The following is a 23,799-nucleotide window of genomic DNA, read 5'->3' as shown; positions in this document are numbered from 1 at the left end:
ACCAGAGCCTTGTACATTCCATAAACACATTTTATTCGATTCACAAAAAAACAGAAAATAAAAAACGTATCAAATGATTAATCTGAGAAAATGGATCATTTTAAGAAAAAAAAAAAAAAGAAAAGTGTACAATGTCCCGTCTTTTATTGAAGCTGCATATGGCATGGGGTGTGAGGCGGGTCTCGGGGATTCTGAACCTGGCTGTGCCGCAAGACTAAGTCCAAAATGCTACATAGAAAAGGAAAAGGAAGGCCCGCGGCCTGATGCATGAATCATAATAAAATGTTTATTGTAAACAAATACGTTTATACAAAGGTAAATACTACGTATTCATCAAAATGAAACTAAAAATAATAATAATAAATAATAATAAAAATAAAAATAACAATGTTGCCACTAAATAGAATGATATGAATTGATAGACATGCAAATGATAAAAAAGAATACTTGGCTAACGCATTTCGAGGGTTTTCCTCTTCATCAGAGCCTTAAAGAACAAAATCTGGTCTGCGTGTTATAATATGTCTATATAGAGAGACACCTGGATGGGCGGTATAACACTAGTTGAGTGGTGTAACCATATGGGTGGATTGTCCTTCACTGAAGGGATTTATCCTTCCACATGGCGGCGCTCGCCTCACCGTGGGGGGATATACACAGATGCAGTCGTCTGTCGTTTCTTATTATTGGTCATGAAGACCCTCAGGCCTCCTCTGGTCTGCAGAGCTGACGCTCTACACTCCTCTCGGCGCTCTACACTTCCATGGCAGCAACACACAACAACCTAACAAACGCTCCCCCGCCAACAGCTTCTCATTGGCCGAAGCTGAGACCTGTGGAGTGTCAGCTTTGCGGACCAGAGGAGGGCCGAGGGTCTTCATGACCAATAATAACAAACTACAGACGCCTGCAGTGCCCACAGCTTATAAATCTTCTATTTACATTAAAATACTGAGACTATATACCTTTTTTGCAGGGTCATAGTTGCCTCACACTCATCCCTCATACTCTTTTAACATTTTATATACCTTTTTGGCTGATCTGTATACCACGCTCACGTGATAAACTGCAGGGTCTGCCTGAGTGCTGAGTGTTCTGGTAGGAGGAGATTTCTACTACAGCCTGTGTCCTCATGCTGTGGTGGGAGGCGGAGCATCCATCAAGATGCCACACCCCACCCACTGTGTTCTTTTTTATTTCCCGGGCATGGTTGAGGAGGGAGGGGCTGGGCTGTCATTTAGGATCTGTATACACGCCCACATGTGTGATGTCAATATCATGTGACCTGGCTAGCTCTGATCAACAAGGAAATGTTCTCTCCAGCAATTGAGACCAAACTGAGCATGTGCAGAAGTACTAACCTCACTGTGTCTTATCTGGCCTTGCCAAGAAAGACCCTGCAGGAGGGGGAGGATCTGTGCATACAGGATCAAACAGCCTTTTTACACAATGCAGAGGATTAACCCCTTATTTCCACAGGGAGTATAACAAGCATGCTATTCTGCATACACAGACTGATTTTACAGGGGGGTGGTGGAGCAAGACACGCTGGGGGCGTGGCTTACAGTCCAGGCTGAGGTTGCCACTCTCATACTGACCATGGGACCAGAGGGATTTGCGGCCACAGGGATCACCCCCTTTTCCTTCTTTGTGTCAAAAGTGTCAGTTAGTATCCCATTGTCCGTCGCAATATCGCAATCCCACTATAAGTCACTGATTGCTGCCATTACTAGTAATCAATAAATAAAAGTTCCAGTATAAATACAATAGTTTGTAGACGCTATAACTTTTGCGCAAACCAATCAATATACACTTATTGGGATTTTTTTTTAACCAAAAAAAAATATGTAGCAGAATACATATTGGCCTACATTTATGAATTTTTTTATAGAAATTATTTTTTTTTTTAAATTACCAGTATTTTTTTTTTTTATAATGCAAAAAAACCCCAAAAAAAACCGCAAAGGTGATCATCTACCACCAAAAGAACGCTCTATTTTCTGAGGAAAAGGGACATCCATTTTATTTGGGTACAGCATTACCTAATTGTCAGTTAATAACGCATTGCTGTATCTCAAAAATTGTCCCGGTCAGGAATTTTATGTTATGTTGTAATTGTGTGTGCTAATAAATAATTTTTTTTTTTTTTTTTTTTGGTTTACCTTTATAGAAAAAATATTGTTCTTGCTAAACATTCGTGCAACTATCAAAGGACCTACAAAATCATTAGCACCCTCTTTTCATTCTGCCGTTCCTGTGCTTTCAGATATAGGGTTTGATTTTTTTTTTTTTTAAACAAAAAAACAAATAAAAATAATAAAAAAGTAAAAGAAAAAAATGTAAAAAAAATTGAAAGAAATAGGGTTTGTGTTTTTTTTTTTTACAGTGCAAACATAAAAAAAAGTGAAAATTAAAAAAAAAAAAAAAAAAAAAAAAAGGACAGACTCAATAGGATATTTTTTTTTTCTGCTGTCACCATTCTATGTTTCTAAAAGCTGCAAATGAAAAAATAAAAGGTGAAAAAAATTGCACAATTGGTCTGGTAACCTGAGATGAAAAATAGAAAGCATCGAAGGTAGCAACAGCAGTATAAGTATGGAAGAGCCCTGGGGCCAACATAAAAAAAAAAAATACAGAATTATGTTTATGAAAACAAATGTACAGAATTCTGAGTTTGACAGTCAGAATTCTGAATTTGAAAGTCAGAATTCTGAGATTCAATGTCAGAATTGTAAGTTTAAAAAAAAAAAAAAAATTACACTTTTAATCTCAGAATTCTGACTTTTAATCTCAGAATTATGTAAAAAAAATATATATTTTTTTAAACTTACAATTTTGACTTTGAATCTCAGAATTCTGACTTTTAATCTCAGAATTCTGAATTTATTTTTTCCAAAAACATAATTCTGTATTTTTTTTGATGGCCCCAGGGCTCTTCCATACATAACGGTTAAACATACCTACTTTATCAAGGCACAAATAACTAGAGATCCTATAACTTTATATTAATACTAATTGCTTCATTGATACTAAGTATATATTAATTGAAGTAACTACTTCTGAGCTATAAAGAATAATAGAATTAATCGTTTTCCTCGCTGTTTTTTTTTTTTTTTTTTAATTGCACTCTAAAATAATTGTTAAACAAAAATAAACATATCTTTTTTCTTTTTTTTTTGTTACCTAAATATGTGGCAAACGTATGTTTTTTTTAATGTTTCAATTTCTGTTGAAAGTTACATAAGTTTTTGAAGAAACTTACATATAGAAGGGAAGGAAATACTCATCACTTTTATAATAAAGACAATGAATTTGTTACATTTTATATCATTAAAAATTGGATTATCCTCAGCAATGGCAGCATTGTGATGAATTGCGTTGGCCACTTCGACCCTTGGAAAAACGGTGACTACCAGTTTCCTATAAATGTGAAACGTATTATTTGGAAACACAACAAGACAGAGGTAGGAAAATACAGCGCCTTGAAAAAGTATTCATACCCCTTGAAAATTTTCAACATTTTTTCATGTTACAACCAAAAACATAAATATATTTTATTGGGATTTTATGTGATAGACCAACACAAAGTGGCACATACCCTGTTTCCCCGAAAATAAGACCTAGCGTGCAATATAAGCCCTACCCCCGAAATAAGCCTTAGTTTAAAGTCCTTGTAGGTCTTATTTTCAGGGTAGGGCTTATTTGGGGGGTAGGGCTTATATTGCAGCTATCACCGACAATCACGCTAGGTCTTATTTTCGGGGGAAACAGGGTATTTGTGAGGTGGAAAGAAAATTATAAATTGTTTTCAATTTTATTTTACAAATAAATATGTGAAAAGTGTGGGAGGTGGAGGGGCATTTGTATTCAGCCCCCTTTACTCTGATACCCCTAACTAAAATCTGGTGGAACCAATTGCCTTTAGAAGTCACCTAATTAGTAAATAGAGTCCACCTGCGTGTCATTTAATCTCAGTATACATACAGCTGTTCTGTGAAGCCCTCAGAGGTTTTTTAGAGAGCCTTAGTGAACAAACAGCATCATGAAGGCCCAAGGAACACACCAGACAGGTCAGGGATAAAGTTGTGGAAAAGTATAACCACTTCCCGACCAGCAGAGTCCACCTGCGTGTCATTTAATCTCAGTATAAATGCAGCTGTTCTGTGAATCCCTCAGAGGTTTGTTAGAGAGGCTTAGTGAACAAACAGCATCATGAAGGCCCAAGGAACACACCAGACAGGTCAGGGATAAAGTTGTGGAGAAGTATAACCACTTCCCGACCAGCAGAGTCCACCTGCATGCCATTTAATCTCAGTATAAATGCAGCTGTTCTGTGAAGCCCTCAGAGGTTTTTTAGAGAGCCTTAGTGAACAAACAGCATCATGAAGGCCCAAGGAACACACCAGACAGGTCAGGGATAAAGTTGTGGAGAAGTATAACCACTTCCCAACCGGCGCACGCCGATGTACGTCGACAAAAATGTGTCAAAAATGTCCGATGTGTCCGCCACAATGTCGCAGTCACAATAAAAATTGCTGATCGCCGCCATTACTAGTAAAAAAAAAAAAAAAAAAATAGTAATAAAAATGCCATAAAACTATCCCCTATTTTGTAAACGCTATAACTTTTGCGCAAACCAATCAATAATCGCTTATTGCGATTTTTTTTTTTACCAAAAATATGTAGAAGGATATGTATAGGCTTAAACTGAGGGCATTTTTTTATATATATTTTTGGGGGATATTTATTATAACAAAAAGTAAAAAAAAATGCGTTTTTTTTTTTCAAAATTGTCGCTCTATTTTTGTTTATAGCGCAAAAAAAAAAAAAAAAAGGACGTCGATTTTGTTTGGGAGCCACGTCGCACGACCGCGCAATTGTCAGTTAAAGCGATGCAGTGCCGAATCGCAAAAAAAGTGGTCTGGTCTTAAGACAGCAAAATGGTCCGGTCTGTAAGTGGATAAAGCAGGGTTAGGTAATAAAAAATATCCCAAGCTCACGGAGCTCTGTTCAATCCATCATCGGAAAATGGAAAGAGTATGGCACAGCCGCAAACCTACCGAGACATGGCCGTCCACCTAAACTGACCGGCCGGGCATATATATATATTATATAACAAAAGTAAGTACACCCCTCACATTTTTGTAAATATTTTCTTCTCTCTTTTCATGTGACAACACTGAAGAAATGACACTTGTCTACAATGTAAAGTAGTGAGTGTACAGCTTGTATAACAGTGTAAATTTCCTGTCCCCTCAAAATAACTCAACACACAGCCATTAATGTCTAAACCACTGGCAACAAAAGTCAGGACACCCCTAAGTGAAAATGTCCAAATTGGGACCAAAGTGTCAATATTTTGTGTGGCCGCCATTATTTTCCAGCACTGCCTTCACCCTCTTGGGCATGGAGGTCAGCAGAGCTTCACAGGTTGGCACTGGAGTCCTCTTTCCCTCCCCCATGATGACATCACGGAGCTGGGCCGACCGCACATAGAAACACTGGTAGATGTATATCTACATCTCCTTATTCAGAATTATATCACCTTTTGCTCTTTGTGTTTCAATCTTTTAAAGGCCTCATAACATCCCATACAGACCATTACACTACAGTCCTAAGTTTTTTTTTTGGATCTAGACAGTATTTTTGACTCTCAATCGGTGTCTTTTCTGTGTCTTGGGGCTCCTATGCCCTCCGGAACGGGCCACTCTCTTTTGGGCCACTCTCTCTTGGGCCACTCGCAAGGTTGTATCTTTGTCACAAATTGATAATCACTCTATAAAACCTTGTGTATATGTACAATAAAGCTCCTGAAGAAGCCGCAAACTTCACCCACGAAACACGTAGAGCAATCAATACACAGATGGTATTATTGTCCTAATTGTCACACTTGTGTGACTATAGAGCAAACGTGGATCGATTACCCTTGTTGTTTTTAAACAATATTTTGTATTTTATTGAATATATATTTTTGTAAGAAAATGTGTAATTCTACTTGAGACTGTTATCTTCCGTTTTCATACAGTACCATCAAAGTCCATTCTAGCCTCCTCCCTGTATACTTTTTCTCTAACTTAACCCTAGACATCAGTGGCGGCTGGTGCTCAAAATTTTTGGGGAGGGCGCAAACGAACTGGAGAATACTGAAACAAAAACATCAGTTGCAGCCTCTGTGCCCATCATATGCAGACACTGTGCCCAGCAAAAGCAGCCAACTGTGCCCATCATATTCAGTCACTGTGCCCACCATATGCAGCCAACTGTGCCCATCATATCCAGACTCTGTGCCCATCATATGTAGACTCTGTACTTAGCAAAAGCAGATATCTGTGCCCATCATATGCAGCCAACTGTGCCCGTCATATGCAGTCACTGTGCCCATCATATGCAGACTCTGTGTCCGGCAAAAGCAGACATCTGTGCCCATCATATGCAGCGAACTGTGCCCATCATATGTAGTCACTGTGCCCACCATATGCAGCCAACTGTGCCCATCATATGCAGACTCTGTGCCCATCATATGCATACTCTGTACCCAGCAAAAGCAGATATCTGTGTCCATCATATGCAGCCAACTGTGCCCATCATATGCAGTCACTGTGCCCATCATATGCAGTCACTGTGCCCAGCAAAAGCAGACATCTGTGCCCATCATATGCAGCCAACTGTGCCCATCATATGCAGTCACTGTGCCCATCGTATGCAGACTCTGTGCCCAGCAAAAGCAGACATTTGTGCCCATCATATGCAGCCAACTGTGCCCATCATATGCAGCCACTGTGCCCATCATATGCAGACTCTGTGCCCAGCAAAAGCAGACATCTGTGCCCATAATATGCAGCTAACTGTGCCCATCATATGCAGCTAACTGTGCCCACCATATGCAGTCACTATGCCCATCATATGCAGACTCTGTGCCCAGCAAAAGCAGCCATCTGTGCCCATCATATGCAGCCAACTGTACCCATCAATTGCAGTGTCTATGCCCATAATATGCAGCCACTGTGCCCCGCAAATGCAGCCATCTGTGCTCCATCAATTGCAGCCTTTGTGCACATAATATGCAACCACTGTGCCCCCGCCCCTCGCGCGCCTGCTGTCTGCCCGTCACTTACACCATCGCGGTGGTGGGTCAGGCGCCGAGCTGTGGGACGTGTAGCGCGGCGATGTATGCAGGACTCCTCCGTGTGCGTCTTCTTCCTGTTCTGGGGCGGCCAATGGAATTTTTTATTTTTTTTAACATACTTGTCAGCGGCTAGTATCCTGGCTGCTGACAGTATTTTTTAAAAAAGTGATGACCCGAGTCTAGTGCATTCGTGACAGTGTGTAAAAAAAAAAAAAAATTTGGGACTATTTAATTTCTTAATTTCCCAAAAAATTGTGACAAAAATTACAAAAAACAATCCATGCCTCTTACTAAATACCTCAGACTGTCTACTTACCAAAAAAAAAAATTGCCACTTGCCAACCGCAGCACACACATATACGTCGGCAGTATGGCACAGACAGGCAAATGGGCGTACCTGCACGTCCCTTTAAATTTGACACCTAGCCTAGCACCTAGCTTAGAGCACCATGGGAGCGTGCCCCGCGGGTCCCGCAAGCTCTATGTTTGCTGGCGGCCCGTGATTGAGGCGAAGAAAGGCAGAACGGGGAGCATTTCCCTGTTCTGCCTAGCAACATGGCAGCGATCTACTGCTCCTAGTGATCGGGAGCAGTGATCTCTGTCATGTTGTAGTGAGCCCATCCACCCTACAGTTAGAACACCTCCCTAGGACACACTTAACCCCTTGATCGCCCCCTAATGTTTAACCCCTTCCCTGCCAGTGTCAGTTATACAGTAATCAGTGGCTATTTGTAGCTCTGTTCACTGTATAAATGTCACTGGTCCCGAAATAGTGTCAAAATTGTCCGATGTGTCCGCCGCAATGTCGCAGTCCAGTTAAAAATCACAGATCGCCACCATTACTAGTAAAAAATTTAATAAAAATAAAAATATCCCCTATTTTGTAGACGCTATAACTTTTGCACAAACCAATCAATATACACTTATTGTGATTTTTTTTTTAACAAAAATATGTAGAAGAATACATATTGGCCTAAACTGGAAGAAATTTTTTTTTTTATATATATTTTTGGGAGATATTTATTATAGCATAAAGTAAAAAATATATATTTTTTTTTAAATTGACGCCTTTTCTTTGTTTATAGCGTAAAAAATAAAAACCCCAGAGGTGATCAAATACCACCAAAAGAAAGCTCTATTTGTGGGGAAAAAAAGGACGCAAATTCAACGTCGCACGACCGCACAACTGTCAGCTAAATCAACGCAGTGCTGTATCGCAAAAAAGGCTCTGGTCAGGAAGGGGGTAAAATCTTCCAGGGCTGAAGTGGTTAAGCTTTCATTAGCTAAGTTGAGTTATTACATTTTCTTTGTAAAAATACTGTTATTCAGTATTGTCAACCCCTATTGGTCAGGCCGTGTTCTTTATTTCCTCTTTTACAGTTATCTTTAGGCCGTAGCAAATTTTGAGCAGGAAGTTTACATCTTTAACCACTTCCCGACCGCCGCACGACGATGTACGTCAACAGCATGGCACGGGCAGGCATATGGGCGTACATGTACGTCCCTGCCTTCCCGCGATCGGGCCCCCGCCCGGTGCCTGCGGCGGTCGGTATTCGTACGGGAGCGATCCGGGATGAGGGGGCGGCCATTCATTTATGGCCACCCCCTCACGATCGCTCCCGACGAATGGAAATCCTTCGTGACATCACTTCCTCTCCTGTAATGTAAACACAGGAGAGGAAGTGATGTAATCTCTCCTCCGTGTCGGTATTTTTCGTTCCGGCACCGAGGAGAGAGGATCGGTGAGTTGCACCAACACGACACTTCACAGTAGAACATGCCAGGCACACTCACACCCCCCCTTTACCCCCCGATCACCCCCCCAATTACCCCTGCCCCCCCAGTCACAGTGACACCAATGCATTTTTTTTTTTTTGCATTGGTGTCATTTGTGACTGTAATAACTGTTAGGGCAGTTAGGGTTAGCCCCCTTTAGTTCTAATGTACCCCCCTAACCCCCCCAATAAAGGTTTAACCCCGTGATCACCCCCCGCCACCAGTGTCACTAAGGCTGGGTTCACATTGCAGCGGTTTATGAGAACGGATGTGATTCGCACCGCGCTGCAGTGCAAATCACATCCGATCTCTGCGATTCGAGTTCAGCCATTCGCCGCACCTGCCGCACCCGCCGCAAATTCGCATGGGACCCTTTTTCTGGTCCGCAGCAGAATCGGATCGCATGGGTGTTCACACCATGTGATCCGAGTTTGCAGATCGCACTGCGATATGCGAACTGATCTGGGGGTGTCATTAACATTTCACTGACACTCCCAGCAGTTCGCATAGGGCAGTGTGAACTGCCGCCGGGAGGCATGCGATGCGGGAACCCGCCGCGGATTCGTGGCGTTCCCGCATCGCTCCAGTGTGAACCCAGCCTAATAAGCGATCGTTTTTCTGATCGCCGTATTAGTGTCACAGGTGACGCTAGTTAGGCAGGTAGGTATTTAGGTTCGCCGCAGCTTTTTATAGCGCCAGGGACCCCCATATACTACCGCATAAAGCCCCCTGATTGCCCCCTAGTTAACCCTTTCACCAGTGATCACCATATAACTGTTACAGGTGACGCTGGTTGGTTAGTTATTTTTTTATAGTTTCAGGGCACCCGCCATTTATTACCTAATAAAGGTTTAACCCCCTGATCACCCGGCGGGTGTCATTTGTGACTAATAACTGTTAGGGCAGTTAGGGTTAGCCCCCTTTAGTTCTAAGGTACCCCCCTAACCCCCCCAATAAAGGTTTAACCCCGTGATCACCCCCCGTCGCCAGTGTCACTAAGGCTGGGTTCACATTGCAGCGGTTTATGAGAACGGATGTGATTCGCACCGCACTCCAGTGCAAATCACATCCGATCTCTGTGCGATTCGATTTCAGCCATACAGATAGTATGGCTGAATTTGCGTTGCACCCGCCGCGCCCGCTGCAAACTCGCACGGGACCCTTTTTTTGGTCCGCAGCAGAATCGGATTGCATGGGTGTTCACACCATGCGATCCGAGTTTGCAGATCGCACTGCGATATGCGAACTGATCTGGGGGTGTCATTAACATTTCACTGACACTCCCAGCAGTTCGCATAGGGCAGTGTGAACTGCCGCCGGGAGGCATGCGATGCGGGAACCCGCCGCGGATTCGTGGCGTTCCCGCATCGCTCCAGTGTGAACCCAGCCTAATAAGCAATCGTTTTTCGGATCGCTGTATTAGTGTCACAGGTGACGCTAGTTAGGCAGGTAGGTATTTAGGTTCGCCGCAGCTTTTTATAGCGCCAGGGACCCCCATATACTACCGCATAAAGCCCCCTGATTGCCCCCTAGTTAACCCTTTCACCAGTGATCACCATATAACTGTTACAGGTGACGCTGGTTGGTTAGTTATTTTTTTATAGTTTCAGGGCACCCGCCATTTATTACCTAGTCTCACTAGTGTACCCGTAAATTTAGGGGTGTCTACTTTCCAAAATGGGGTCATTTGGGGGGGGGGGTTTGTGCCATCTTGGCATTTTATGGCCTTCAAAACTGTAACGCCCTTATGCCCCGTACACACGAGTGGACTTTTCAACATCCAAAGTCCGAAGGACCGAGTCCGTCAGACTATCCGATCGTGTGTGGGCTGCAACGGACTTTTGATTCGCCAAAGTCTGACGGACTTTAGAAATGAAGCATGCTTCAAATTTTCCCAAAGGAACTCCGCCGGACTCGGTCCCCTTCGAAAACTCCGCTCGTGTGTATGCTACTCCGACGGACTAAAACCGACGCTAGGGCAGCTATTGGCTACTGGCTATGAACTTCCTTATTCGAGTCGGGTCGTACGTCATCCCGTTCGACTCCGTCGGAGTTTGGTGTGATTGTGTGTGGCCAAGTCCGTTCGGTCGAAAAGTCCGCCAGAACTCTGTCGGAACTCCGCCAGAACTCCGTCGGAAGTCTGTCAGACTTTTTCCCTCGAAAAGTCCGCCCGTTTGTACGGGGCTTTTGAAAGCCTGAAGGCGGTGCTTGGTTTTCGGGACCTCGTACGCGGCTAGGCTCCCAAAAAGTCCCACATATGTGGTATCCCCGTACTCAGGAGAAGCAGCAGAATTTATTTTGGGGTGTCATTTCACATATGCCCATGGCATGTGTGAGCAATATATCATTTAGTGACAACTTTGTGTAAAAAAAAAAAAAGTTTGTAATTTTCCTGCAACTTGTGGCAAAATATAAAATATTCCATGGACTCAACATGCCTCTCAGCAAATAGCTTGGGGTGTCTACTTTCTAAAATGGGGTCATTTGTGGGGGTTTTGTGCCATCTTGGCATTTTATGGCCTTCAAAACTGTAATAGGTAGTGAGAAGTGAAATCAAAAATTTACGCCCTTAGAAAGCCTGAAGGCGGTGCTTGGTTTTCGGGGCCCCGTACGCGGCTAGGCTCCCAAAAAGTACCACATATGTGGTATCCCCGTACTCAGGAGAAGCAGCAGAATTTATTTTGGGGTGTCATTTCACATATGCCCATAGCATGTGTGAGCAATATATCATTTAATGACAACTTTGTGTAAAAAAAAAAAAAAAAAAAAAATTTTGTCATTATTCAATCGCTTGAGGCAAAAAAATAAAATATTCAATGGGCTCAACATGCCACTTATCAATTTCCTTAGGGGGTCTACTTTCCAAAATGGGGTCATTTGGGGGGTTTTGTACTGCCCTGCCATTTTAGCACCTCAAGAAATGAGATAGGCAGTCGTAAACTAAAAGCTGCGTAAATTCCAGAAAACGTACCTTAGTTTGTAGATGTGACAACTTTTGCGCAAACCAATAAATATACGGTTATTGACTTTTTTTTACCAAAGACATGTGGCTGAATACATTTTGACCTAAATGTATGACTAAAATTGAGTTTATTGGATTTTTCTAATAACAAAAAGTAGAAAATATCATTTTTTTTCAAAATTTGCAGTCTTTTTACATTTATATCGCAAAAAATAAAAATCGCAGAGTCAGTCAAATACCTTTAAAAGAAATCTCTATTTGTGGGAAGAAAAGGATGCAAATTTTGTTTGGGTACAACATTGCATGACCGCGCAATTACCAGCGCAGTGCCAAAGTGTAAAAAGACCTCTGGTCATTTACCAGCAAAATGGTCCGATCTGAAAGTGGTTAATAACTTAAGTTAGCAAATAAAAGGTATCCCGTATCCTCATAATTATTTTGGGATTATGATAACACCATGTATCTATGGTCCATTGCAGTTCGATTAACCACTTACAGACCGGACCATTTTGCTGGCCAAAGACCAGACCACTTTTTGTTGACACATCGGACATTTTTGACACATTTTTGGGACCATTGTTATTTATACAGCAATCAGTGCTATATAAATGCAGTGATTCCTGTGTAAATCAAAACAAGATAAAGTTGGCGCACAAATGAATGGTCTCTTTAAGAGCGTTTGACTATCTCGTGGGATGTTTGTTTATTTAAATAAATGTCCTGTAGATGGTCTCAATGTGCGGCTGTTAACCCATTATGGACTTGGCAAAAAATGGATGCAGCAGAAAAAACGATCAAAAACAGCGCATCAAAGGGACTAGTAGATTGATGTGAAAAAGACTTTAAAATGTCATTTATTAAATGTAAAAAATAAAACACAGACATCTGATCCCTGCAGGATCTCAAACACATAAAAAACACCAATCATAAAACGGACAGATGTTTGATAATGAAAAGCTCCTCAGATCTCTCAATTATAACTTTGGAAAGGTCAAAACCAAAGACCAATGTGCACAGCTTTCGAATGCCTAATGAATGCAATCAATCATCTGAAAGAACCCAAAAAGTCAGTGTAAACGAATGGAACAACGTTCCTAGGGACACTCACTTCATAGGTGTTCAATGGGCTGCAGAGCTGATGAGTCCAGTCTGATGACCGAGGGGGAGGTGTTTATTTCAGCTCCATCTGAAGCGTTCGGCTTGGAGGCAGAGGTGTAATGCTGCACACTAGGTGGTAAGGATCAAGCTTAGTCACCAGATGATATCAGCTGTACACATAGGCAGCTTGGAGAACGCTGCACTGCCTGCAGTGCCGCTTGTCCGAGCGGCTGTGGATCACATGAGAGGCTTGTCACGTGGAAGGCTGTGAAGGGGAAGGTTGCTATGCCGACTCTCCTGCTTACATGTTTCGCGCTCCTGCGCTTTGTCAAAGCTGGAGCGGCATACAGCAACCAGAAAGATAAAGGCATCGGGTAGTGTGTAGGGGCGGGGACTGTCGAAGTCTCTCAGGTTAACCCCTAATGTGTCACTAAGCCTCCTGCAGTTAAAACCTTATTAGACAGGGGTCTGTGTCAGTGAAAGAACTGTTAGAAAACATCTAATAGGAAATGTGGATTGAAACATATGGTTGACACAGTGGTGTAGTGGTTAGCACTCTCACCTAGCAGCAAGCAGGACGCTGGTTCGATTCCCAACCACGCCACCACCCGCCTGGAGCTTGTATGTTCTCCCTGTGCCTGTGTGGGTTTCCATGGGGATATTAAAGGATATAAATTCTGCTGCTTCTCCTAAGTACGGGGATACCACATATGTGGGACTTTTTGGGAGCCTAGCCGCGTACGAGGCCCCGAAAACCAAGCACCGCCTTCAGGCTTTCAAAAGCCCCGTACACACGGGCGGACTTTTCGAGGGAAAAAGTCTGACAGACTTCCGACGGAGTTCTGGCGGAGTTCCGACAGAGTTCTGGCGGACTTTTCGACCGAACGGACTTGGCCACACACAATCACACCAAACTCCGACGGAGTCGAACGGGATGACGTACGACCCGACTCGAATAAGGAAGTTCATAGCCAGTAGCCAATAGCTGCCCTAGCGTCGGTTTTAGTCCGTCGGAGTAGCATACACACGAGCGGAGTTTTCGAAGGGGACCGAGTCCGGCGGAGTTCCTTCGGGAAAATTTGAAGCATGCTTCATTTCTAAAGTCCGTCAGACTTTGGCGAATCAAAAGTCCGTTGCAGCCCACACACGATCGGATAGTCTGACGGACTCGGTTCAGATGGAGCTGAAATAAACACCTCCCCCTCGGTCATCAGACTGGACTCATCAGCTCTGCAGCCCATTGAACACCTATGAAGTGAGTGTCCCTAGGAACGTTGTTCCATTCGTTTACACTGACTTTTTGGGTTCTTTCAGATGATTGATTGCATTCATTAGGCATTCGAAAGCTGTGCACATTGGTCTTTGGTTTTGACCTTTCCAAAGTTATAATTGAGAGATCTGAGGAGCTTTTCATTATCAAACATCTGTCCGTTTTATGATTGGTGTTTTTTATGTGTTTGAGATCCTGCAGGGATCAGATGTCTGTGTTTTATTTTTTACATTTAATAAATGACATTTTAAAGTCTTTTTCACATCAATCTACTAGTCCCTTTGATGCGCTGTTTTTGATCGTTTATTCCTGTGTAAATGACACTGGCAGTGAAGGGGTTAAGTGTTCCTAGGGGTGTGTTACTAACTGTGGGGGGGGGTTGGGCTTTCATTTAGTGAACACTGATCCCTGCTCCAATCACATGGAGCAGAGATCAGCGTCACTAGTTGCTAGGCAGAATGGAGAAATGCTGTTTACACTGCATTTCCTCCATTCAGCCGTCCCGTGAGACGATCGTGGGTATGCCCACGGCGATCGAGTCCGCGGGACCCGCGACCAGACTCACGGGGGTCCCGACCGGCACGGCAGGGCGGCATTGAAGATTGGACATACCTGTATGCCAGTATGCCTGCCCGTGTCATTCTGCCGACGTACATCAGCGTGCGCTGGTCGGGAACCGGTTAGGGCAATAAAACATTTTTTCTATGTTTTGGTTACTGGTAATTTAACAGTGTAGGCTTTTAAGTAAATTTAGTCAGCTCCTCTGTGATCGGTGGAGCAGGAGTTGATTGTTCAGGTCAGGGATTGATTGTTCAGGTCTGCTCGGTGAATCTCGGTGAATCTCAGGCTGCTGCTCTGATTGCTTGCAACTGTATTCTAGAGGATTCTAGGACTATAGTATGAGGAAGAGCAGACAATGCATCCTGAATATTTAAGGAAATCCAGCCAGTCCCTGGGGAGGTGTACCCAGTTCTTGGTGGGAGAGCCCATAAATAGCCTGAGGCAACAGGAGAGAGTTCCTGAGTCCAGTACTGCTGGAGGAGATCTATGTGCAGGGGCTCTGCCCCTGGGGCATGATTATTGGAGGTGCCACCTAGAAGGCATCAGGGTCCCAGCTTCAGTTTCAGCTGGGGGGGGGGGGAATTTTTGCAAAGCCTACTCCTGGAGATCACTTGGGTCTGGAGTAGCTCACTGGAGAGTATAAGAAGGAAGTTGTGGGGAAAATTGTCCAGCTGTCCTATTGTAGTGTGAGTCCATATCTCCCTCACTGGAGAGCACCCGTTGGATATATGGAGGAGGCAACAAATGATCCTGTGGCTTTGTGAATAAATATCCCTGGGGGTGGAAGTTAGTGACTGTGTGCAGCTTTTGGCCTTTCTTGGGAGAAAGGTCCTAGTCAACTGTCAGCATTAGAAATTCTGTAGGGTATTTTTGTGCAGCTGAGGAAGAGAGAGAGAAGAGTCCTCAAAATGTGCAGTTCACCAGCTGTGGGGTATCTCATTCTCCCTGTACCCCATCCAAGTTCACTTTTACAAAAGAAACCCTAAAAGGACACCCCTAGACTGTTCCTTTGAGCCAGAAGAGAGAGGAAATGCCGTATGCCTGCCTGTGTGCACGCACGGCCAGGAGAATAACCAACTTCACCAATGGTTCTGCGCTACATACTGTGTACCTTTATTGTTTTTAAAATAGTCTTATGATAAATAAAACATTTTTGTGATTATATCTTGTTGTGTATATATATAATGATTTCTTCACCAGATTCCAAGATCTCAGTGTTCGGAAACATGTCTGCCGGGTAGTAGAAAGATGCCAAAGTCTGGAATTCAGAGCTTCTGCTGCTATGCCTGTGCACCCTGTTCAGATGGTGAAATGTCCAACATCTCCGGTATATTTATAGAATATTCTTGGTGATTTTATAAAGATGCTTCACAAGTGGGATATTTTTCTACTCATCACTACAATTGATTGTATAAAACAAATTAGCTTTGGCAGGGCCGCCATCAGGTGGGTACAGCTGTTACAACTGTAAGGGGCCCAGGGGCCTGAGAGGCCCACAGGGCCAGAAGAAGGCAGGACAGGTGAAGGGGAGCCATGCGGTGCTCTACAGAAACAATTTCACAGTGCCTGCTGCTCTCTGTGGCATTGAGCTCAGACATCAAGCCCTTTACTGCCACCTCTGGCAATTATGTGCATATGCACCCCTCATGTGATCTGCTTGTACTATGCTTCTCAGCAACATGTCTTTGTGAAAATGTGCTGGGACTAGGTAGAAAGACCTTCTTTACAAGTAGGGGCTGTGAAGGAAAGGGGGGGAGCTGGCATACATACAGGTGGGGGGTGGGGCTGACATATAAACAGGTGTGAGGGGGCTGGCAAATATACAGGTGTGTGGGGGGGGCTGATAAATATACAGGTGTGAGGAGGGGCTAAGTGCATACTAGTGAGGTGGCTGGTGTACGGATTCGGTAGGATGGCTTGTGGGCAAGCCCTGGGAAATGGTGGTCAGGCTCGTGGGGACGGGGGCAGGTCTAAAGCTGTGTAAGGGGCCCAAAAAATTTTGATGGCTGCCCTGAGCTTTGAGCTTGTGTTGGTGGCCTCAGATTGACACCACTTTGAGAGTCTTCTGGGGGTCATTCGGAATACACTGACAGGAGCATTGGAACGGCGGTTGACCTCTTTCTGATCTGCAATTGACCTGCCTTAATTGAGTTTTATATTCCCATAGTTGTGTATGGTAATGCAAAACCAGCTCATGACCTGCTTCCAGATTGGCCGGGAGGAGGATCAGTGTGAGAATAGCGAATATTCATTCGTTATTCTCACACAACTGGGTGGACTTTTGGAGTAATGCGCTGTGCCCCAAGCCGACCCTATTTTGAAGCCTATTAGAGCCTCTGGTTCTAAGCATGTGCTTCAAAAAACACCCCTCGCATTGGAATCCATGCGCCCGGTGCTTTGCATGTAGATTAAGGGGCCGGAAGGATGGAGAGGGAGCGCGGGGCCTGTGCGCCCCAATGGACGGGCTGCCACTGCACTCCAGTGGATTGATAGTAGAATGAAGTTGATGATTATGCACTTTGTGACAGACCTAGCTGGGACACAGGCTTCTTGAGAGGACTGAATGTGAGCCTCTTGCCGACTGATTATGGGCCCTGGATTTTAAGGGGCACAGGGTGAATGAGAACCCCATTATAATCTGTGCTAGTCAGATTTAATTCTGTATATATGTATATATAATGTGTGCTGTCTCATGCTGTTGGGACACACACTGTCAGATGCTAATGTCATGAACTCCAGCCACCTGTCTGTTGGATTGTATAATGTAAATGAGTCTAGTCTGACTTGTAATCGTATTCCACACATTGTTGTTTGGACTAATTAACCCTGTGTTGATGTTTATGGTAATGTTTATTCAATTGTTAGTGAGCTAGGAGCCGAAAAGTCTTATCCCTCAGTCAACTAGTCTGAGTGTTGATTTAGATAATTAGCTAAGGTTAATTCTGTTTCTGGCTACAGTTGTATTGTTAGAATAAATGATCGGGGGGGGGGGGAAACTCCCCTTCTACTGTATTATAAATACTTGTCATTTTGGTTCTAATAAAGGAGTCCATGTTGAGCAGCTAAGCAAGTGTCGTCTTTTTTTGGGGTGGAAGCAGTTGGAATATCTGATTGAAGTCAGATTGGAGGAAGCGGGATATACTGACGGCAGCACTCAATCGGAGTGTGGGATCGGTTCCGTCACATTGGTGGCAAGCAGTGGGTTACTTCCTGCAGTCTGAGACATCCAAACCTCCACTGGAATCCAAGATCAGGATAGCAGACTTAAGTCACCCCAGCGGAGATATGGACCTGGCATCAGAGTTCCTGGGGGGTTCTGTGGATCGTCCTTTCAGCATACACCAGGACTGTGTCTGAGGATGAATACCTGGAGCTCAGGCAGCGGATTTGGGTGGAGCTCTGGATTGGAGCCCTCCAGCTCGCTGGTATAAAACAAGGCAAGTGCTTTCCAAACGAAGAGCAATGGGCCAGTGACCAATAGGCATTGCGGATAGCATTCCTGGGAGAGCAGCCCCAGGAGCAATGGGTGACTGAGTTGGACAGGCTGGTCCAGCAGGAGATAGAGCTGGACAATCATTATTGGGCTCTGCAATCGCACACAGAGCAGGGATATTTAGGGGAGACAACAGAATACTCTCCGGAGGGATATGACTTAGGAGGCCCTGGATTGCTGTGTGAGAGCCTTACAGATCGATTTGTGTTTGGCAATAAAGGGGAAACTACCCTTGAGGACCTGCGAGAATATAGAGAGGCTATGCTCGGTCTTGCAGGGGTCTCAGAGCTTAAACCTGATCTGGACCATTTGTTAAGGAAGGAACAGCATCTGGAAAGGGCATACAGAAAACTGCTAGAACACGTTCAGCAGCATGCCAGAGAATCAGCAGTGGAAACTCCGGAGATTGTTGTCCCCAAACCTGAAGTGCTGACAACAGGGCCAAGTTCTGCTAACCACTGCTCAGCACCGATAGCATCTTCTGGGTTCCATGGACAGGAGATGGTGAAACTCTATCCCCAGACACCAGTTGCAGTGACAGGGGATTTGATAGACTTTTATGCTGAGGAAAAAGAACCTGATGAGCCTCCAGCAGAAGAGCTGGTATTATGCCAAACTTCACTGTGCTCTGCCCAGCACCAACAGCAGTATCTGTGGAGTTGCAAGGAACTTCCCCAGATGAAGCGCTGGTCACCGGCCAGAAGGCCGAAGACCTCTGCCCCACACCTATGGCAGTTCCAGAGGCTCCGGGTGAGAAGGTAGCGATCACTTCCCAGCAGCAGATACAGGGGAGAAGGGAGAGAAGGTGTTGTTTGTCCCTCCTCAACCGTTGGCCAGGGTGGAGAAAGCTGTCTTTCCTCCCAGCAAAGATCTGTGCACCTGGGAGACAGTGCCACAGACATGTCATTCCAGCAGTCAGATGAGTGAACGGAAAGGGAAGCAGCCAGCTCACCTCCCCAATGGCAGCTACACAGTTTGGGAATGGAGGAATCCAGCCTCTTGCCCCAAAAGTTAGCCGAAGCGGATGATGTGGAGCCCCCAGCAGAAGAGCTGGCAACAGGGCAGAGTGCTATCAAACTCTGCCCAGCACCAGCAACAACTGCAGAGTTCCAGGAAGCTGGGGTAGTCAGCCTCTCTCCCCAACAGTTAGCTGGAGCAGATGATGTAGAGAAGCTCCTACACCCCGCTGAACTGCTGGCAACGGAACAGAGCGCTGCTGGCCTCTGCCCACAACAAACAGAGGACAGATTTCCTGTAAAGGTGGATGGGACTTCAGTCTCCACCTGTATACCCCGGGGATTCTGGGCAGTTGGCCCAGATGCCCAACAGCATGGTGGACTGAGCCCAACCACCCTGTCTTCTCTCCAGTGGCTGAAAGGCCTCCAGGAAGAAGGGGCGGTCCACACCTCTCCCCAGCATCAGGCATGTTCTCTGAGAGAGGCAGAGGTTGGCTGGGTGAGGAATACTCTGTTTGGGACAATTTGTTTGGGGTACTGTGTGGATACCAACATTAGAGGACTGGAACCCCTGACTAACTTCGGAGTCAACCCGTCTGGGGTCTCCTCCTGTGTTAGTCTCCTTCCGAAAGGGGAGATATGTGACAGACCTAGCCGGGACACAGGCTTTTTGAGAGGACTGAATGCGAGCCTCTTGCTGACTGATTATGGGCCCTGGATTTTAAGTGGCACAGGGTGAATGAGAACGCCGTTATAATCTGTGCTAGTCAGATTCAATGCTATATATATGTATATATAATGTGTGTTGTCTCATGCTGTTGGGACACACACTGTCAGATGCTAATGTCATGAACTCCAGCCACCTGTCTGTTGGCTTGTATAATGTAAATGAGTCTAGTCTGGCTTGTAATAGTATTCCACACATTTTTGTTTGGGCTAATTAACCCTGTGTTGATGTTTATAGTAATGTTTGTTGAATTGTTAGTGAGCTAGGAGCTGAAAAGTCTTATCCCTCAGTCAACTAGTCTGAGTGTTGATTTAGATCATTAGCTCAGGTTAATTCTGTTTCTGGCTACATTTGTATTGTTAGAATAAATGATCGGGGGGGGGGGGCTCCCCTTCTACTGTATTATAAATACTTGTCATTTTGGTTCTACTAAAGGAGACCATGTTGAGCAGCTAAGCAAGTGTCGTCTTGTTTTGGGCTTGTAGGCGGTTGGAATATCTGATTGAAGTCAGATTGGAGGAAGCGGGATATACTGATGGAAGCACTCAATCGGAGTGTGGGATCGGTTCCGTCACACACTTGTTGAGGTGTTAGCGCCTGGCACCTGTGTTTCTTCCATTGTTGACATTCTGAAACAGTCATACTTTTGCTAGTGTAAGGCAGGCCATACATGGGCCGAATTTCTGAAGAATTTTCATTCGAACATCTTATCTAAGTATTTTCTTTCGAATTTTCCACCATTAGTGGGCTGCAGAAACAGCCAATTTCCATGCGGCCATCGAATTTGAGTAATTGAGCATGATGGAAATTTTGTGAAAAACAAACGATCTTCTAATTGATGGTGGAAGAATCGTGCGAGAAATGTAAAAAATGTAAAAAAAAAATCCCAGAAATAAAAGATTCCCAGCCACAACAATTATTTTCTGTAACAACATGAGGTGAAATTGAAGGCTTGGTTGGCCGAGTTTCGAAATCAATGGTGGCGCCATCGGATCACAAAACGCACAAAATTTCTGTTTTTCACAAGAAAATTCTTTTGAAATTCGACCCGTGTATGGCTAGCCTAAATTGTTGAGAAGAGAAAATACTTAAGGCCAAATCTTTCTTTTTTAGTTTGTGATGAAGTGTAGGATGGTTAAAAGCTCTGTTGAAATGTATCATGTGGCTGATGTTCAACAGGTGATGACTAGTTAATGACAAGTCAACAAACCTTTACATCTAATGCAGAGTTTTCCGACCACGGTTCCACGGACCCCTAGGGTTCCTCCAGAGATAATTCTTTCCAATGACCTCAAGTGTAAGGAACATTCTTCCCACTGACCACCAATGTAAGGAACATTCTTCCCACTGATCACCAATGTAAGGAACATTCTTCTCACTGATCACCAATGTAAGGAACATTCTTCTCACTGATCACCAATGTAAGGGACATTCTTCCCTCTGATCACCAATGTAAGGAACATTCTTCTCACTGATCACCAATGTAAGGGACATTCTTCCCTCTGATCACCAATGTAAGGAACATTCTTCTCACTGATCACCAATGTAAGGAACATTCTTCTCACTGATCACCAATGTAAGGAACATTCTTCTCACTGATCACCAATGTAAGGAACATTCTTCTCACTGATCACCAATGTAAGGGACATTCTTCCCTCTGATCACCAATGTAAGGAACATTCTTCTCACTGATCACCAATGTAAGGAACATTCTTCCCACTGATCACCAATGTAAGGAACATTCTTCTCACTGATCACCAATGTAAGGACCATTCTTCTCACTGATCACCAATGTAAGGAACATTCTTCTCACTGATCACCAATGTAAGGAACATTCTTCTCACTGATCACCAATGTAAGGAACATTCTTCTCACTGATCACCAATGTAAGGACCATTCTTCCCACTGATCACCAATGTAAGGAACATTCTTCTCACTGATCACCAATGTAAGGAACATTCTTCTCACTGATCACCAATGTAAGGAACATTCTTCTCACTGATCACCAATGTAAGGAACATTCTTCTCACTGATCACCAATGTAAGGAACATTCTTCTCACTGATCACCAATGTAAGGAACATTCTTCTCACTGATCACCAATGTAAGGAACATTCTTCCCACTGATCACTAATGTAAGGAACATTCTTCTCACTGACCACCAATGTAAGGAACGTTCTTCTCACTGATCACCAATGTAAGGAACGTTCTTCTCACTGATCACCAATGTAAGGAACATTCTTCTCACTAACCAAGAGGCTGGTCTAATGCAACAGCAAAAGTTCTGAAAAAATGTGCATGAAAATGTGAATCTCACATCAAAAATGATGTAGCATTTAAACCACACTATTGCAAGTTTGTTTTTTACTTATTTGTTTTTCAGATAGTGAAAAATGCTACACATGCTCAGATCTTGAGTGGCCAAATGAAATGAAGAACTTTTGTATCCCTAAACTAGAAGACTTTCTCTCCTATGAAAATGAAACAGTAACGGTGGTGGTGATATCGGTGACTGGCCTGTGCTGTGTGAAAACCGTTTTGATATTTGCAGTTTTTATTTTTTTCCATCACACGCCGGTTGTAAAAGCCAATAATAAAAGCCTCAGCTTTGTTCTTCTGGCCTCCATCTTTTTGGGATTCCTCTGTGTGTTCCTCTTCCTGGGTCAGCCTGTGGACCTAACCTGCCAACTGCGCCAAATATCATTTGGAATCCTCTTCACGGTGGCGATCTCTTGTGTGTTGGCCAAGACGTTCCTGGTTTGCATCGCTTTTAAAGCCACCACACCCGGAAGTGTGTTCAGAAAACTGGTTGGGGGAAGCTTTCCCAAATCCGTGGTCTTCCTTTGTACCTCTGTTCAGGTTATAATCTGTGTTAGTTGGTTGTCCATCTCTCCTCCCTTCCCGGAATTGGACACACACTCCTACCAGGAGAAGATCATCATTCAGTGTAATGAAGGGTCAGTTATCGGGTTCTACTCTGTCCTGGGATATATGGGGATCCTGGCTGCTGTCAGTTTTATTATAGCTTTTTTTGCCAGGACATTACCGGACAGTTATAATGAAGCCAAATACATCACCTTCAGCATGCTGGTGTTCTGCAGTGTCTGGATTGCCATGATCCCGGCCTATCTGAGCACCAAAGGGAAATACACGGTGGCTGTGGAGATATTCGCCATACTGGTCTCTAATGTTGGACTGTTAGGTTGTATATTCTTTCCAAAATGTTACATATTTTTATGCCGCCCAAAACTTGATAATAAAATATATTTGCTGGAGAGAAAATCAGCATTTGGCATCACCATAAAGTAGACATGTGCAGAACGTAAAAATACGTTTCATTTCGTTTTGTTTCGATTCGTTATTTACATAAATTTGTTAAATTTGTTTTATTAATTTTAAGAATTCCTTTCATTTATTCGTATTGCAATCAATTTAAATTTTCTGAATTTGAATCAATTCGAATTCCAATTGAATTCGAATTCCATTCGAATTCAAATCAAATTGCATTTGAAATTAGAATTTTGGATGATGGTTATAATCTTCCTATTCCATTCTATTCTATTGTTTTTATATGCTATTCTTTTATTTTCTATTCTATTCTTTTATTTTCTATTATATTCTATTCTTTTTTATTCTATTTAATATTGAAATTAGAATTTCGGAAAACAGTTATATTGTTATTATATATTTCCATTCTTTTCTTTTCAATTTTTTTATTCTATTATTTTCTATTCTATAATTTTATTTTCTATTCTATTATTTTCTATTTGTTTATTCTCTTCTATTCTTTTCAACTCTATTCTATTATTTTCTATTCTTTTCTATTCAAAT

General features: G+C 43.5%; 1 protein-coding gene across 1 annotated transcript in view; it reads left to right on the top strand.

Annotated features, from left to right (window-relative positions):
- LOC143929581 (vomeronasal type-2 receptor 26-like) overlaps nucleotides 1–23,371 on the top strand; it is a 40,217-nt gene extending 16,846 nt beyond the window's left edge. The window contains exons 3-5 of the mRNA XM_077453461.1: nucleotides 3,237–3,464; nucleotides 15,994–16,120; nucleotides 22,352–23,371. Coding sequence (XP_077309587.1) covers nucleotides 3,237–3,464; nucleotides 15,994–16,120; nucleotides 22,352–23,277 — 1,281 coding nt within the window. The 3' untranslated portion in view covers nucleotides 23,278–23,371. The remainder of the gene's footprint in view (nucleotides 1–3,236; nucleotides 3,465–15,993; nucleotides 16,121–22,351) is intronic.
- Nucleotides 23,372–23,799: the final 428 nt, after the last annotated feature.

Source organism: Lithobates pipiens, unplaced genomic scaffold, assembly GCF_037356315.1.
Source record: "Lithobates pipiens isolate NorthernLeopardFrog02 unplaced genomic scaffold, aLitPip1_a1.2 Scaffold_24, whole genome shotgun sequence".
Lineage (NCBI taxonomy): Eukaryota > Metazoa > Chordata > Amphibia > Anura > Ranidae > Lithobates > Lithobates pipiens.
Note: the sequence above shows the minus strand (reverse complement) of the source record. Positions and strands in the feature narration are given on the sequence as shown.